This window comes from Cydia fagiglandana, chromosome Z, assembly GCF_963556715.1.
Source record: "Cydia fagiglandana chromosome Z, ilCydFagi1.1, whole genome shotgun sequence".
Taxonomy (NCBI): Eukaryota; Metazoa; Arthropoda; class Insecta; order Lepidoptera; family Tortricidae; genus Cydia; species Cydia fagiglandana.
Genome location: NC_085959.1, coordinates 29,509,861 through 29,524,536, shown reverse-complemented (window position 1 = coordinate 29,524,536; position 14,676 = coordinate 29,509,861). Strand labels below are relative to the sequence as shown.

At 35.9% G+C, this 14,676-nt stretch overlaps 1 protein-coding gene and 1 non-coding gene across 3 annotated transcripts in view; both read right to left on the bottom strand.

Moving 5' to 3' along the window:
* LOC134678888 (serine/threonine-protein kinase Pak) overlaps nucleotides 1–14,549 on the bottom strand; it is a 30,461-nt gene extending 15,912 nt beyond the window's left edge. For both annotated transcript variants that reach the window (XM_063537632.1, XM_063537633.1), the window contains exons 1-3: nucleotides 14,350–14,549; nucleotides 11,619–11,749; nucleotides 9,905–10,065 (exon numbers count right to left, since the gene is read on the bottom strand). In XM_063537632.1, the coding sequence (XP_063393702.1) occupies nucleotides 9,905–10,065; nucleotides 11,619–11,730 (273 nt within the window). In that variant the 5' untranslated portion in view covers nucleotides 11,731–11,749; nucleotides 14,350–14,549. The remainder of the gene's footprint in view (nucleotides 1–9,904; nucleotides 10,066–11,618; nucleotides 11,750–14,349) is intronic.
* On the bottom strand, nucleotides 4,866–4,976 carry LOC134679516 (U6 spliceosomal RNA). Its single transcript, XR_010100341.1, has one exon. It is a non-coding gene; the product is annotated as a U6 spliceosomal RNA (small nuclear RNA).
* Nucleotides 14,550–14,676: the final 127 nt, after the last annotated feature.

Below are 14,676 nucleotides of genomic sequence, written 5' to 3'. Positions count from 1 at the left end.
AATCCTTTCATGAATTTGTTTCGCAGTTTTGCCTTCCAAAAAAAAGAACTGAATGACTCCACGAATTCCAATTTTCTCCATTTTCCCGCTTAACTCAGACCACTTTTCTTTGAACTACTGTCAAATGTTAAATTCCCGCCAAAAATGACATGACGCCACAGATTATATATTTTTAGTTTAGCCCAAGAAAGATACGCTTACGTTAAACATTAATTAGTAATAGGCAATTTTTTTTTATTCCTGTTCTTTAGATCATTTTAAGATACTTTATTTTCGAATCCAACCAACTTTCCCTCCGGAAGTAGGTAAAAAAAAATAGTTTAAAAAAAGAGCCGTTCTTGTTTGTTAAAAATAGTAATAGTATTTTTAGTTCGTAAACGTGACGAAAATAATATATATAATGAGTCGACAATGGAATCGGTCAAAATATTTACACGAAAAATAACTAATTCAATAAATTGCGGGACCTCACGGATATACGTCGTAACTTGATATAAAAAAAAAGTTATAATTAAGTCTTTGATTTAATTACCATAAAACTACTTCATTAAGCTATTTATCCGAGAATCCAACATCAATATTATTTGTATCACTTTTATATATATTTACGCCTTAAACGTGCTAGAAAAAATGGTTATAGATATAATTTCTAGCAGACTTTGTTCTGATAACGTTCAAAGTGATATTCAATACATAATCACACTAAAACATGGTCAATGTAATAAATAAGAGCAATTTAACAAATTCGCTAAATGAAACTACCAAATTTGAACTCTGTGCGCTAATGCTAAGGATTACATTTCCTTGCGGCGCGCGGGTACAGTTTCAATGCGGGCGGTGGCGGGAGTTCGTGCCAAGGACGCGTGGATAGTATGTAGGTAAGTATGTACTTAACTACAAGTTGCTACAAGTGACAGGCCAATTCGAACGTGCGCGGGCGTCCCGCTCGCACCAAATATTTGTGCGGCCAAGTCTGAGCGAAATGAACGCGCGCGTGAATGATAGCTAATTAAAAATAACTGATATAATTTCCAACATTATTTTAGTATTGGTTGATGTTCAAATTATACACGTCAGTCGTCAACGTTATGACCCACTACAAAAATAAAAATTTCGCATGACTATCGTTCTTATTTAATTTCAGAATGGCATAGTGTGGAGTGGCATTATAAAAGGAATACTTATTATCGTAGTCATTTGACAGTTTTGGTGACACTTTCACATTCTGTCACAGCGAAGTGTGTAGGCCCACTCTTTAATTTTATATTAAAGTCTATCCAACAACTTTGTCAGTAGAAAAAGGCGCGAAATTCAAATTTTCTATGAGACAATAACCTTTCGCGCCTAAGCGTCTGTAGACTTTTTTTTTCAACAAACGTATTATATTGACTATTTCGTGCTCTTTCTATTCATAACTAGTTTACGTTCCTAAGTTTCAGAAAGCCCCCTCTCGCTGTCTGCGAAAATCGACGCCACACTCGCGTTCGCGGCTTCACGCCGCGATTCGCGCACGAGTGTGGAGGAGGCTTCATAAGTATAACATAGTATAATAATAGTCGACGCCAAAGATATGTTTACACTTTTGCACCTTATTCCTTTGTAATAAGGCCAAAAGTACGGCTTTAAAATGACAACGTTTTACACAAAAATAAAACGCTAATTACGTAACTTACCATATTCGGAACCTAAGAACAATATTGAGAGTGGCAACACTGTCACAGGAGGCTATTCATAAATTACGTCATTTCAAATTTGGGGCAGGGGGCAAAAATCGTCAAAAATAGATGACGTCATTTATGGACAGCCCCTAGGTCGTATTGTCTTTTTCTAGCATATACGTCCCTCTCTCCCCCACACTCCTACCACACAGGCAGGTTGCTTTGTCAGTTATACAAGATAAATTTTCAAGTCATTGTCTCAAAATTATACATATGTGCACCATGCAGGATTAAAACTTTAGGTTCCGAATAGAGATGCACCGGATATTCGGTTATTATCCGGTATCCTATCTCGCCCTTATTTTAATATCCGGCCGGATACCGGATAGTAACTATGCTTGATATCGGAATATAATCGTACTCGATTATTATTTTAAAACAATTTAAACGTTCCATTCACTAGCTCGCGCACTAATTTCGTAGTGATAGACCTATATGAGTCCGTGCAAAAGTTCATTACGAAACAGGGCAAAACTTCCACAATGCTCACCTGAAAAATCGGAATGTAGGTATATTTCCGCCGGCCGAATATTCGGCGCCCGAATACCGAATATTCGGCCTATGGTCAGGCCGTATATCCGGTATCCTGTATGCGGCCAAACAACTATCCGTTGCATCTGTAGTTCCGAATATGGTAAGTTATTTAATTAGCGTTTTATTTTTGTGTAAACGCTGTCATTAAACAGCTGTACCGATATTCGGAACCTAAGAATAATATTGAAGCATGTTTGTTATCGCCTGGTGGTGGGAAGACGCCAAACCAATGTGATTATACATATCCTATGATATACTTATTATGTGTATGTAATATAATTATATTATAAATGTAGTACACCCTTTATTGTAACACCAATGAGGAGAGAGATATTTAGTAAAGTATACAATTTGATAGGTACATTTTGTATAATTAACATAGGTATATATGCCATTAAATAAATAAATAAATACTATAGGACAATTTTACACAGATTGACCTAGTCCCACAGTAAGCTCAATAAGGCTTGTGTTGTGGGTACTAGACGACGAAATATATAATATACACATATCTATAAACTAGACGGGCCCGCGGCTCCGCTCGCGTAAATGAAATATAGAGTTTATTTTATGTTTATTTAACTGCCGACATTACTATGTACATAATAATTAATAACACAGTCAGACAGGGTTGGATATATATGCAACCTTGCCAGGGTTTATAACTGTGATATCCCATTTCTTATTTAATTGTAGTCGTTACTTGGATAACTTAATTCGCAAATTTCTCAAAAAATGATGTGATTTGATGAATAAAAGGCAAGATTGTATCTTTTCATCTACGTAGGTATTTGTGACGTTCCACGGCAAAAGGTACTTTATGGCGGCTGCCGATTACGTCGCATAGCGCCGCAATAATATTGGAGCGATGCTATTATTAACGAATAATAGCGTAAGCGCCAACCACCATAAGGTACGTTTACCTGTGGGACGTCACATTTATAACAACTTGTTTCAACATAAAATTATTCTTTATTTTTATAAGCCTAGTTCCAAAACGTTCATTAGATTAATTTCCGCCTTAAGAATAATATGGACGATCACCGCCCATAAATCGATAATCGCCTTTTCATACAAACGTAGTCCCCATTTCCCTTTCTGGATATTAACATTACTTACTACGGCTACGGTGATGCAACGACCCAAAGTGAGTCCTGGCCTCCGACTCCAGATCACGCCATGTTTCTCGGTCTTGCGATAGCTCTCGCCAGTCAGCATGGCGGAGGTTGGGCAGGTCTAGAGCAACTACGTCGTTTCAGCGGTACCTAGGACGTCCATCGGCTGTCTCCCACTTCGTTGTCCCAAGTACGCTCTCGGCACGATCCTCTCCCATTCTCTTTGTGTCCGAGCCACGGAAGCTCAGCCGCTTTGGTCTCTCCAATACCCAAATATATCGCCAAATATATCGGAACACATTTTTATTATTTCTATGGCAACAAAGTTATATTACGATATATTTGGCTACTTTAGCCGTCACTATCTATTTCATACTGACTGTACATTTGCTTTATGAATGTGTAGTCGCCATTAGATATATATCGTAGCCACCAAGGTCGCTCAAAAATATCTGAACATACACTTTGATTACATTATACATAATTTACATGGTTCAGATATTTGTGAATACCTCATCCGCTCCGATATATCTGATGGTGACTTTCAGCAAGAAGAAAAATCTTACCTGGTCGAGTCGTATCTTATTACGCGAGAAAACAATTCCCGAATTGATTATATCTCTAAAGTCATCCCTTGAACTGATGGACTTCATATTAACGTATCAACTTTTTATTTTTGGGCTTTCTCGGCAGCCCGTTCCCCGGACGAATGGCAATGGTTGCCGAAGCCATAAAAGTCATCTGAATAATATAACTCGAAAATAAATTTAAAACAACGAAATGCAAATTATTAGTAATATGACAGAAGTCATTAGTATGGGGGCTACGAAGGTTGACATTGACAGCACTTTTTATTTTACTTCGAGTAAAAAAAGCCGAAATCACTGCATACCAACATAACAAACATAATTTTGGTCATTTGAAGATCGAAACGAAACCAACAGAGTTTCCGAAAATGGCCGATAGTCGTAAAATGAAGAATGTTATGAAAATTTCCTTTGCTTATTGTAAGTTAAATACGCATCGAAAGCGATAGTTTTTATGCTCTAGTTATATTCTCATATTTAGATAATAGATTAGAACAGCTTTTTCTTATCATACGTGCGTCTTATTCGTGAAACGTGTCAAAAACTTTTTTAGAAATTTGTAAGGTGCCATCTCTCTTCTTCCCTCGTTTTTTATCCCGTTCTGGTTTTTCGATTTTATATATATGATTTGCATTTGTGACCACCTGACGAAGCCTGCGTTGTGGATATCCTACCTAAAAATTTGATCATATTTTTATAGATGTTAAATAAAGACTTAGATAAAAAATTATATATATGTGAAGTGTAATTAAATCCAAAATAACAACTACATGCAAAAGTTCTTTTCCTTAATCTTTTAAGCTATAGGTAAGTAAGTACCTGCTAAATTATTTATTTAAGTACCTACCTACATTTTTACCAATATTTTATTCAAAATCAAACATCTAGTTGGAAAGAAATAAGTAGGTAGATAAAGAGTGAAATATTTCACGATTTCGTATGTCATTCTTGCGCAGAGCCATGCTAATCTCTCTCTGTTTCTAGTCAAATTTAAGTATATGAATTATGAATTGCCGAAGTACTAACCCACAATGGGATGTAGGTTTGTTCGTTACCTTGTATCTCTTTTTATCAGCACTTTTATTACTAAAAGTTTATTTGTGACGTCCCGCGATAAAGGTACCTTATGGCGGCTGGCGCTTATGCCGCATAGCGTTGCAATAATATTGGAGCGGCGTTAATAATAGCGTAAGCGCCAATCGCCATAAGGTACCTTTATCCGCAGGATGTCACATTCTGCTATATTATACTAACCCTGAACGGGATAAAAAGACAAATTGCTGATAGATACTGAGACAGATGAAACCTCCTCGCCATATCATAGTCTACCTTAATACGTAGGTTCTACGTAACGCGTATTAACTAGCCGTACCATTCGTATTCGAAAACACAAATCACTTGAAAACTGAAGGGTATGCCATTCACCATTTAAGTATTCAAATTTCAAACCTTATTATACACACAGAAAGATTTAAACTAACAAGACTCAGAAGAGACTTCATGTAGTATGTAATGGTAACACGTGCACGCTTTACTAACTCGATGTGTTTTTAAAGATATGTACTTCAGTATTTTCATTGGCATAGCCACGGTGCACGCAGGCAGCCTTTGAAAACACTTTCACGTCATATCATGGCATAAGCCGTTAGAAACTGTTTTTCACCACACCAGCTCGGAAAGGCTTACTTTGCACTTCAAAAACTAAGAGCAAACTTACATTTTAATCACAAGTGAGGCAAAGTAATCAAATGCAAATTTTGAGTTGTTTTGTTATGTTTGCTGGTAGAATTGACTTTTAAATCATGATTTTGGATGATAAATATTTAATAACATTCATTTGTATTTGATTATTACATTTAATATTTGCTTCAGGTTGATGTAGTGAAAGATTTTGTGTTTCAATTGGGGCAAATTTTGTTTAACCCTCGTGCTTTGAAACCCTCGCAACGCTCAAGATTCCATGTTTCGAATATTGATACTCGCAATATTAGCACGAGCGGTTAAACAATAACTTTGCCCCCTTGTAAAATAAATAACTATTTCAATATAGTCAGCTAAACTGAGGTACAAATTCAAAAACTCACCAGTAATTTAGCTTCACGACCTTCTAGATGGAAAAACAGCAAGCCAATGACTTGAAAATTTGCCTTGAATAACTGACAAAGCAACCTGCCTGTGTGGTGGGAGTGTAGGAGCGAGGGACGTATATGCTAGAAAGGAGCAATACGACCTACGACAGTGTTGCCACTCTCAATTTGAGATGCAATGGATAGTTGTTTGGTCGGATACCGGGTATTCGGCCTGACCATCCGCCGGCGGAATAATACCTACATTTCGGTTTTTAGGTGCGCATTGTGCAGGTTTTAACCTGTTTCGTGGTGAACGTTGGCGCGGACTCATTTCTATGTTCGAAATGAGTAGGTACCTACGCGTGCAAGTGAGTGGATGTGGATTTTTAAATTGTTTTGAAATAATAAACGAGTAAGTACAATATGACCGTGACTGTTTCTTAAATCCAATTTGTTTACTCTGAAATCTAGCAAAGTTAATATCCGGTATTCGGCCGGATAGTGGGTCACTAATGTCACTATCCGGTGCATCTCTACTCTCAATATTATTCTGAGGTTCCAAATATCGGTACAGTTGTTTAATTGTTGCTTAATTTGGAGATTGACCCCAATTTCATTTCTGATCAAATCGGTCGATTTGATCATCCCGTCTGGACTCCACTTAACAGCCGTAACACATTAGCGCGCGCGCGTAACACGGTGCGCCAAACCATAGCCCGATGTCATGTAGGTATGTACTTAGTCCAAAATTATGTTATTTATATGCAATATATGCATTGAACGTTAAATCTGAACCAATTCGATTACTATTCTATAGTGAATCAGCATGACTTGAAAAAGCGCGGCAAATTTAAAACATGTATGTAAAAACCATTTAAGGTTTCAATAGCCCTCATAGACCTGACTTTTATCTCGATATCGTAATTTTCTAGCGACAAACCCATTATCTATACAAAACTGTCGCAAAAATGTTATCGCTTGTATATCGTGGTACAGGATAGGATGGAGCCATAGACTTACTACTTGCTTGCAGGTATCGTAATCAAACAAAGTGCTTGCTAAGTAGCTAAATACGCGCAATGTATTTTTATGTCAAAAATAATGTATTTATTTAATGTTAATTTAGTATGAATTATATAGTAAATATATGTATATTGTTTTATCCACAAATATGAACAATTGTAGTTAATTTACAAAACATAATTTATACGGCCACAAATAAAATATTAAATGCTTCTAAAGTCTGTTTGATTATTTCTACATTGGAAACGAAGTCATTTCAAATTATAAAAACAGTAACTGAACACCTTATTGCTACCTGCATTCACCGCTCGCCGCTCAGCTACCCCCTGACGAATACCACGGCCTTACGTTTTATGACAGGACTCTGAGTCAGGGGAGTGGCACACTTGGTCCGCCATTTTAGTCAGTCATTCCATGTTCGGGTGCGCTTGCGTTCAGTCGAGTTTTGGAATATTACTGCAAATTTTTGTTGTTTGTTAATTTGTTGGTTATGGTGTCGACTTTTATTGCCCTAGTCGCCAAAATAAATGATGTTACTTAGTGAAATTTTAACCGACACCACACGGTAAAAATAAGTTTAACAATAATTACTTAGTTAAAAATCGAGTAAAAACGGTATTTCTAATACTTAACTTATATTTTTTGCTATTCAATTAAAGAGTACTAACAAAATCCTAACTCAATTAATTAGTGCAAATATTTTAAGGTTTGCGATTCCTGCTCGGCCTTGCGTCGTAAGGTGCCCGGTACCACTGTATTGCAGCAATAACTAGAAATGCTTACTTTGGGGAACATTAGCAACTGTCGTTTTTGATAATTACATTTTAGTGGTGAGGGGTGGTACTTAAATGACCGCTATTGAAACCTTAAATGGTTTAAACTTATAGGCGCGAAGATTTGAAATCCCTAAGAAAATTTTAATTTCGCGTCTTTTTCTGCTATCAAATTATGTGTGTTTCGGTATAATAGCCCAATATAATTGGCCTATTATTGTATTAAATTTAACGCGCACGCAAAGACGGAAAGCCTGCAATTATATAAAATTTACTTTCTTATTTACAGCACTCTTGCCCAGATTAAAGCTGATAAGTAGTTCGAATCTAGTCTCCCATATTTTTTAATTTCACTGGTACATATGTCTTGACCGAGTAAATAGTAAATATACTAAATACTTTTTTAAATATTCGCGCTCGGGGCGGGGGGAAGTTTCATCGTTCCGCCGCCCGCTCCATGCAACGACCAATCGCGTTAGCTCGCTGGCTCGTGCGCGGCAATTTTAAAGCAACGATAACGTTTTTGATGGTTTTTTGTGTTATGAATCATATTTCAAGCCGATTTTTACAGTATTCGACGATCGAGAACTCAACGAAAATCCCATATGATATTGATCTATTACCATTTTTAACCAGGAAATTAAAGCACAACCCCATAAAACCCACCATACGGTATTATTTAGTGTACGATTAAATTGCAACGCTTGTACTTATTATAATTTGGAAATAATTAGAGAAAAAATAGCCTATTACCATTTTTGAGGACGGAAATATACTGAATTTAATAATAACCGTAGGTTACTTACTTTAAATGTAGGATACATAATTATTTTTTGTGTGATTCATGCTTAATGTTATAAATCAAATATTTCTCTATGAGTATTAATTTAAAAAATGTTATTAATATTTTTTACAAATTTTCTGTGATTTTTTATATTTTTACATTTTTTTTTAAATACCTAAATGTAATATATTTATTTGGATTATGTGTCGACGTAATCACTAGATTTATTGTCTGTCCCATACACTGAATAGTTCAGCTATTACTAATTATTTCCATTCCGCCATACTAGCCGATTGTATCTTTCTTGGGCTAGTTACTAAACTAAATCAATACAAACAGAGTTGGCGCCAACGCCATCTATACGTAGACGAAACAAGTTACTTCTCAAACAACCCTCGTATATTTACTTCATTATGTTATCGATTTAAAACAGAGCTAAGCATTAAAGGCCTGTGCACACCGGCTTGCGTGTGCGTGACGTGCGCGTGCGCGTGCTCTAAAATGGTGGAGCTGCAAACGCACACGTCACGCAAGTGGTGTGCCGTCTTTCGTAAGGCTATGTATACTACAACGCCGCACGCACACGTGCACGTCACGCACACGCAGCCGGTGTGCACAGGCCTTAAAACAAATAAAAAACGTGAAACTATAGTTAAGCTTGTTGAATAATATTTAAGCCACAAAACAAAATAACAGCATTTCTAAAAAATACGCTAGAATAAAAACAAATACGCAGCTTGTTATTTGTGGATAATAAACCAACCCATGTTCCAGTATAATATTAATTAGAGTCAAATTGATCCCGCTTCAGCCTAACGTTTGTATCCCCTTAGACAGGATGTTGCGTTCAGTTGGTTCAAACGAAAGCCATTTAGCCAGAGCCTTTTTATAACCTCAAGTGGTGCTAAGTTTTTGACACAACATTTTTATAGACTTGTGCTACTCTATCGTGATATATGTCATCAATCGCAATTACCATCATAAAGACAGGTTAATTTTTAGGGTTCCGTAGCCAAATGGTAAAAAACGGAACCCTTATAGATTCGTCATGTCTGTCTGTTTATATTATTACTAAACCATATTGTTTAGTCTGACATTCCTATATATTTTTTATTTTTTATTGGTTTTGATGACATGCATAGAGTCAAAGTATTGTACGCCAAATTGTGGCTGTTTGTGATGGAACCAAATGACTAACCCTATCACCATTTATAACCACTCACATTCAAACAATAAATAATTTGTATTTGTATTTGGATATTCTTGAATAAAACAGGTATTCAATTGAAATAGGTCCTTACCGTAAATTCTCCAGTAACCGCGTCAAATCCCACATGGACCGTGTGCTCGAAATTGGTTGGATAGCTAATGTTAGGCTTGTTATCATTGTGTGCGGTGCTTTTCGACCCCTTAATTTTAGCCTTCAATGTTTTCTTTTTCCTGTCACTGCCGTCATCAGGTTCTATAACAATGTGAGATACGTCATTAGTTGTCACATAAGTACAAACGCAATCCACAACGCGAAAGGATTAGTCAGTGCGTTCATTTTAGGTAGGTTTCTATTGTTTTCAATACTCATTACAATATAGTCTGGCAGACACAACTTGGTAGTCAGTAAGAACCAGCGGACGGCAACCAGCAGCCCGCGGGCCTCACTGGCTATTTTGTATGTAATATTGACAAATGACAATGTCTGATAAAGTCATAAATATTAACAAAGTGCGGCCCGCGTCCACTTCGTTAAGTGCTATGTGGCCCTTAGCTACTAAAAACCGGCCAAGTGCGAGTCGGACTCGCGTTCCAAGGGTTCCGTACATTACTCAATTTTTTACAATGTATTTTTTATATGTGAAACGCGAGTGAATTACCTTTAAAAAACCCGTAGGGGTCGGATCAAAAACTAAGTAATTAGTCCGACTCACGCTTGACTGCATATTTCTAATAGGTTTTCCTGTCATCTATGGGTAAAGACCTATTTTATGTATTTTTTTTTTAATTTTAGACCCAGTAGTTTCGGATATAAAGGGGGGGGGGTGGTAATTTTTTGCCTATTTTCTTGAATTACTTCTTTTTTTTTTCTCATTTACCCCCCAAAAGTGGCCCCTATGTTTAAAATTCATTTGTTTACGTTACATGTCCGTCTTTGGGTCACAATCTTACATTACATGTGTACCAAATTTCAACTTAATTGGTCTATTAGTTTCGGAGAAAATAGGCTGTGACAGACGGACAGACAGACAGACGCACGAGTGATCCTATAAGGGTTCCGTTTTTTCCTTTTGAGGTACGGAACCCTAAAAAGGTTGCCGACCGCTGCCATAGAGTAATATAAGTAAAGAAAGAGTGGTAACTCCATACATCCGTTATCTTACCAAAACGCGCGTTATTTTGTAGTCGACATCTAGCGTCAATAAATATCAGTACTGCTAGTCGACAATAGATGAGCATCAAGAAATAATTCACACGCCACGAATGATTTTGCTAACCTTGAATGGAGACAAGAAACATCTGGATTTCATAAGGACCTCTTTATAAATAAATAAATATTATAGGACAATTTTACACAGATCGGCCTAGTCCCACCAGTAAGCTCAATAAGTCTTGTGTTGTGGGTACTTGACGACGATATATAGCTGGTCAAGCACATCTTGTCAGTAGAAAAATTTCTCATTAAATAAAACAAAATAAAATAAAAAGGCGCGAAATTCAAATTTTCTATGGGACGATAACCCTTCGCACCTACATTTTTTATATTTGTCACCTTTTTCTACTGACAAGATTTGCTTGATCAACTTTATATAATACACACATATATACAAATACTTACAAAACATCCATAACTCAGGATTCGAACCCGGGACCTCCTGCTTCGTAGGCAGGGTCACTACCGACTAGGCTAGGCCTTTACGCCTAGGAGGCCTTTATAAACGCCCACCCAAACTCTAAAATAAACTACGAGAATCTGGGGAAAGCAGGAAGAAGGGCAGTCATGTATAAGTCACGATAGATGCATACCTTTGGGTAGCGGCCTCATGTCGACGGAGGGGGCGGAGTCCACGCGGTCGACGGCGCGGTTGCTGGTGAGGCGCACGGGCGGCGCCGGCGGCTTGTCTTCGTCACTAGACATGCTACTCCACTTTGCCGTTCTACGGATGTAATATCGTATGAAAAACTACATATAACATTAATATCTTCATAATGTTGTTTATGAATAAACATATAATATTGAGGTGTGAAATAAAGAGTATTTGTATTGTATTGTATAATATTAGATGTATTTAACTATACATGAAACAATATATTTCAAAAAGGCAGTCTCTATCCATATTAATGAAACATTAAGAGTCACACGGACCCGCCACCTAACAATCGAAGACACGTTCCCATTTCAAAATTGCATGTTTAAATTAAATTAAACTTGGCGTGACCATTTACGTAATATAATTATATTTATCTGGTAAGAAAATAGAGCGACTAGTAGTTTTGTATATAAACCTTTCACTCACTCCAATTTATTTGTATTACAAAGTTTGTAGCAACGAATTTCGTACCAGACAGATATATTGTTACTTGAAATGCTAAATTTCATTATATTCTACAACGTCGTTTTATAATGAGAGCGTAACTTCTATTGTACAGCGGTGGGTCGGTTCGTGTGACTCTTAATTACCTCAGACACCTTTGGCCGCTACAACCAACCTCAACAAATATGAACTTTGAGATATAACTGATATGATTAAATAATTGGTAAATTAAATACTCGTTTGGTAATAGCGATGTTGACTATATTTAAAATATTACATTATAAATTTAATAGAACTTAAAAGCGTAGGTAACTTGACGGTGACGTCATTTGCTAGTAGTTCATATAAAAAACATAAATTCGATAAACGAAACTGATTTGACTAGTAGTCAAATAAATATTGACTATGTTTGGTACATTAAGGTCATCTTTAAAAAAATATCAAAATAGAATAGTATCTACTTTTGTGGAAATTGGTTCAAAAGCATGGCAAGTATGTCTCAAAATTAAGAAAACATAATAAGAAAGTCGCTTTGCACATTTTTTTACAGTAGGTATAACAATACAGCTATGCAGACAACAAATTAGGAGACGCGTTGCAAGATTGTAGAGGTCCAGTCATAAGAAAATTATTTGCTTAAAATGATTACTCAAACACTTTTTTAATGGGACCATCAGGGCAAATGTCTACTGCAACACACTGTAAAATGGAGTTCTACAAGGGTGGATCTATTGAATTTATATCTGTGAACTATGTATGTGTGCCACTACAGATTAGTTAAACTCAATTCAATCATTTTTATCTTCCATGTGTGTCCCTTGCTTCACATTAATAGGGTAGCAAAATAAGAAAATCACTGGCAATCGTCTTACATGGTCTTGTAATAAAAACTTCGCATTGCATTCTGCATGACATTGTAGTAAAAACATTGTTGCCGTTTGATGCTTGCAAAATAAATAAATGCCCACAAACTGATATATCAGCTTGGGGAAAAAGAATTTGGTATTTTGGTACACAGTACACTTTCGTACTAGATAATTAGAACAGTTGTATTGAAAATCACACAAAAAAAACATAAGATTTTTGGCCACAGGCAACCTATGGAAATTACAACTATGATACAGGAACTGAAGGACAGATTTGAATTTATTTCATACCTTCGTGTTCCTCCTGGGTATAGTGTCTAAGCTGACTCCGCCTACCAAAAGGACTCTTGGTATCTTATTAGGCATCATATTATTTTTAGTGGCTTAAGATAGTGTTGGATACAACTGTGTGCCATCTTTTTATCAGTAATATTTTACACTCATATTCATAAAAGAACAAAGATCTATCAAAAGCCTATACTAAATAAAATAGAACAACTCCATGTTCAATTATCAGATCTCCGACTGTTTGGAAATGTATACCTATGTCAAATACAATCAACAGTTGTTCTATTTATAAATTTGTGGATCACTTGAGATGCTCCCAGGGACCACTAGTCGTGTGTAGAACATCTGTTGAGGACCACTGGTCTACATTGACTAACTGTGGAAACTGTGAAAATTTTTTGTATGATTACTTGAGTACCTGTTAGAATTTCAAAGTAGAATATAATATTTCTATTAAAGCTTCAAGTAATAGAAGCATTACTTTAAATACATAATCGTGATTTAAATACATAATGTGCAAACAATTTTACATTAATTCAAGAATGAAACTAAGAATATTAACTTGAATTAGCAAGGAGTCAATAGTCAGCATAAGCAGATAAAATGTGCTCTCTATCAAAACTCTGTAAAAAAGTAACTTCCCAGCACAATAATAATAAATGCAATTTATCTTTCACACTTATAGGTATAATACACATTACAGAGAGCACAATTTTATGATATTACTACATTTAATCTCTAGTGACAACTTTAAAATGTGGTTGTTCTAGATAAAAGTATTAAGATTTGGTAAGCAAGAATCATAAATGAGAACTTCTAATACCTTGAGGCAGAATTAAATCTATTTAGGCGGTATATGTACTCATATCCATGTTTGGATTGATAATAAATTGAAAGCAGCCTGGACCACTAGACTACAAGAAGTAGATTAGTTATTTGTTATTGTTTCCAATATTTGTCTTTAGACCAACTAATACTGATCACATCAATTATTTACTTATATACCTCCTAGACATTACCGACAAAAGTCAATCTTATAATGCCTGGAAGACATTTCATTTCACCTACCTGGAAATGTATGTATCTGGAAAAATAAATACTCGGAGACAGACCGAAGTCACATTTCAAGTAATCACCACACTAAAAGATTAAAACCAAGATAATCTACAATTCAGTGAAACCATCTATATTATGAATGTAGGCTTATTTCAATAGTTAGAACTAAGACAGCAATGACTGGAGAAGCCGCCATTACTTTCAATTCCAAGACCATCATACATTTTCTGTCTTTAAAGCTAGTGATGTGAAAATGACTGTAAAATAAATAATCTAAGCATTCATTTATTTTAAATACTGATATAATTTTAATGATATTTTTTGCAAATTTTTTAAATA